We start from the raw sequence: 3,659 nt of genomic DNA, 5'->3' as shown, positions 1-3,659 counted from the left end.
TCTGAGATTTATTGCCAAGAAACATTGTTACAACAAATCATCCAAACACACCTTTCCTTACTTTTTATGTTTATAATTGTATAAACCTCCAGTTATTGCATAGAAGTATTTAATATGAAGCAAAAATATTATACACCTACTGTTATACAAACAATACAAGAAGAATTTACAACAACAATTCATTATACAAAATTGATAAATGGTTATATTAGTATTGTAACAAAGCACAGAGCTAAAAGTTCAAATATTTAATCTAGTGAGCCAAACAGCAACATGAAAAGCTCAGGAATACACAAAGAGCAATGATTACAAAGGAAAACAGGAAATAACTGGAACCAAAACATTCAAGTTTCAGTGTGTTTATCTTATCTTGGCCTCAGTAAATGGATCTGATCAATTGGTCAGCTGTAAAAGCACATTAGTTAATATGAACAGCTAGATTATGGTTTGGATGATTGAATGATTACTGGAAAATGACTCCAGTTTACTCAGATGAAAGTTTGCTTCTACAATATCACACTGAGGTGTTCAAACCCAGAGCCTTTTCAAACACCCTTTGAGCATCGTCTGCAAGCATGTTGAGGAAAAGACTCAGAGCACTGCAGGTTGTGGTAAAAGAGAGACTCATTGTTACCGGGATTCCAAATAATGGGATGAATCTGGACATCTCTAATGCTCTTGATGTGGCTCTGCTTGCAGCTGTGATCAGCAGCTTCTGGATGAGATCAGTGGTTATTTTTTCCATTTCTTTTGCAGCCAGTGGTGACTGAAGGACAGCACACAATTCATCATAAGGCACACCTGTGGTGGAGGAAAGCCTTCTCAGTGAAGACTCATGAAGACCAAACCCAGCTATATAACTTTTGACAGCTTTAACCATTATCATTAGATCAACAGCAGGAATCCCAGGAATCGATACACCTGCTAATGCTGCAGAGCCAACAGAGTACCATTTTATTTGGTGCTGAAAAGCTTCTTTCTTCTTGTTGATGATCTCCATGTTGATGCTGGGCATGGAAAACAGCAGCACATTCCTCTTGTGTGCTGGAAGTTCTTCCTCTAAGGTCTTATGCAAGCAAGAGAAATCATAAATGTGGAGATCAAAGCTGGACACCAGGAAGACCTTTGAAGACTTGATGCCTCCTTTTTCAAGACCTGTGTTAAAAAAAAAATACATCCAATAAGCCGCTGTTTAAAAATGACATCTGCATTTAACCCTGAAACCTAAAATCTTGAATATTAGCAGTTATCTTTAAAGTTTTTGACACATACAGAGAATTATAAATTATATGTGTGACTCTGGCTGAATAAAGTCCAAACCAGTTCACACGGCTGACATGTTATAAAAAAGTCTTTGGGTCAGCATGTTTCCTGAAAGACTGAAATCAGGAGACGAGTCTCTAAATGCTGTAACATGGGAACCTGCAGGGTGACATTCAGTGCTAAAGATCCTGTTTGATTTTAGCAGTGAAAGAACTAAAAGAAGGACTCTCACCATCAATGCAGTATTCCTTAATTTTTGCAAGACTTCTCTCTAGACTGAAATCTCTCTGACTTCTTTCCTCTGCACGAACATCATTGTCGATTTTTGAGCGGACAAAGTAGAACTTTTTCTCCATCTTCTGAATCTCCTGAGCGAGTTTCACATCATGTTCTCTGAAGCGAGTGTCTGAGATGATGATGAAGAAGTCAAACTTCTCAAATTCAACACGCTTCAGGTACTCATCAGCTGGAAAATTGGTGGTGCCAATACCAGGAAGATCCCAGAAAAAGACATTAGGATAGTTTGGATGTGGGTACTTTGTAATCTGCATGGTGGTTTCTACAGTACCAGTAGGGGCTGCCTGCTCATCTCTGTTGTCTACACCTCTGAAGGCATTAATAAAGGTGGATTTACCAGCACCAGATTCTCCTGTAATGCCAATATTTAGTGGAATTTTATCTTGCTTTTCTAAATATTGCTGAATTTTTGCAGCTGCTGCAGCTTGATCATTATTTTCCAGCGCCTCTTTCACACCAGCAAATTCTTCTGGACAGAAATTGAGTGGATCATCCATTTTAATTCTAAAATCAAAGGAGAGAGCAAAAAAATCACTGAACTATTAAGCACCATTATCTTAGCTATAATGACTGGATATTATACAACATCAGATTCAGCAGAATACAGTAAAAGTATCTCAAAACTTATTTCTTATTTGCTGTTTTTACACTAGTTAGTCTTTCTTCAGAGAAAACTATCAAAATACATCAATCAAGATGAGACTCTGAATATCAGCTGTTACTTACTTAGATTTCTTAAAGAAATTGATCCCTGGAGCAGAACCAGCGCTGTCCTGATTGAACTTTATGCCTTTAAAAGAAACGAAAAGAAGAATCTGTTCGTCTGTTCAGGTGAATTCAGACCAGAGTAAACTTCCTGCTGTGATGAGGACTACGGTGAAACCAGGACCGCAGCTGATTTTAAAGGTCAACTCAGAGAAAGGAGGAGCCTGACATGCTTTTGAGAGCCTTCACACAGTTGTTGTTTTTAGGTTGCAGGACTTCTTTTACTTAAAGAAATGTGACTTTAAAAAAGCAAAGATGACCCGGCTCTGCTCTGTTCCACTTTTGCTTTCACACAAAAATTCTTTTGAAACACACAAAGATCTACTTAAATTATTATAAATGGTAAATCAGGTGGTTTCTTAAAGACAAGCCTCAGATGTTCTAGTTTTAATGCCATAATTTGCTACTGTGCACAAAGTTTTTAAACTTTTTTCAGGGCATATGAGGAAGTGTAATGACCTCGCTAGCTCAGTGAGGTTTATCTGATCACAAAGTAATTCAGTTTGGACTTCAGTCTCATGGAACCACATTTACATTACCTTTGTTACTGGTCTCATGTATTTCCTGGTCTCTATGCTGTTTCATATTTTGATACTAATAGTACACTATGTAAATTATTCTATTCTGTTTGACTTGCACTATAACATACCATGCACCCACTGACACAGCTGCAGTAACATACCCTTGTTTAAATACCAATGACTAGAATTTGACATTTTTACCTTAGATATTTATATATTTTTAGCTTGTGTGCTGTGATGTGTGAATTACACATTTTTATTCTTCTTATTTATATATTTTTACTATGTACTATCAGCTGCAGGTACAAAATACATTTCACTGTGCATAACTGTGCATGTGACAAATAAACCTTATCTTCTCTTATTTAATAGCGTGACTTCCAAATACTGTATAACATACTACCACACCACTTGCTTTTGCTCATAAAGCAGTGGGTGTTACTGCCAGGAAAAGCATTGCAAACATAATAGAACAGATATGTCCTAAAACCAAAAACCACAAAATACACTAAAATGAGTTTGACTTGCTGTAAAGGTGTGAAGGAAGACAGGTGAATAAAAATATTTACACCTACAACATATACATGACTGCGCAAGCTATCTTTTGCAGCGTTCTGACCATATCCTGTGATCATGGTGGGTAGATAACTTTTTCTATCAATGATTGTGTGCTTGCAATTCTTTGTCAAATGTTGTACTCTGTGTTGTTGTTTTGCTCCTTAAAACCTCAAGGACAACTCATTTTTCTCTCCACCCATTTCCCCTTGTAAGTTCAGACCAGGCACCTGAACTGTAGTAACTCTAATGTCAACA

General features: G+C 37.1%; 1 protein-coding gene across 1 annotated transcript; it reads right to left on the bottom strand.

The window, feature by feature from the left end:
• Positions 1 to 514: 514 nt before the first annotated feature.
• On the bottom strand, positions 515 to 2,057 carry LOC115772945 (interferon-inducible GTPase 5-like). Its single transcript, XM_030719407.1, has 2 exons — positions 1,496 to 2,057; positions 515 to 1,155 (listed from the first exon to the last, which is right to left on the bottom strand). Exons 1-2 carry the CDS (start codon positions 2,055 to 2,057, stop codon positions 515 to 517), a joined length of 1,203 nt encoding a protein of 400 aa, XP_030575267.1.
• Between the last annotated feature and the right edge of the window lie 1,602 nt (positions 2,058 to 3,659).

This window comes from Archocentrus centrarchus, chromosome 22 (assembly GCF_007364275.1).
Source record: "Archocentrus centrarchus isolate MPI-CPG fArcCen1 chromosome 22, fArcCen1, whole genome shotgun sequence".
NCBI lineage: Eukaryota > Metazoa > Chordata > Actinopteri > Cichliformes > Cichlidae > Archocentrus > Archocentrus centrarchus.
The sequence above is the reverse complement of the archived record's forward strand: the minus strand, read 5'-3'. Positions and strand labels throughout refer to the sequence as shown.

Coding starts and splice junctions, on each gene's coding strand:
- LOC115772945 (XM_030719407.1), bottom strand. CDS start 2,057: ATGGATGATCCACTCAATTTCTGTCCAGAAGAATTTGCTGGTGTGAAA. Junction 1,156..1,495: donor TAAGGAATACTGCATTGATG/GTGAGAGTCCTT, acceptor TTTTTAACACAG/GTCTTGAAAAAGGAGGCATC.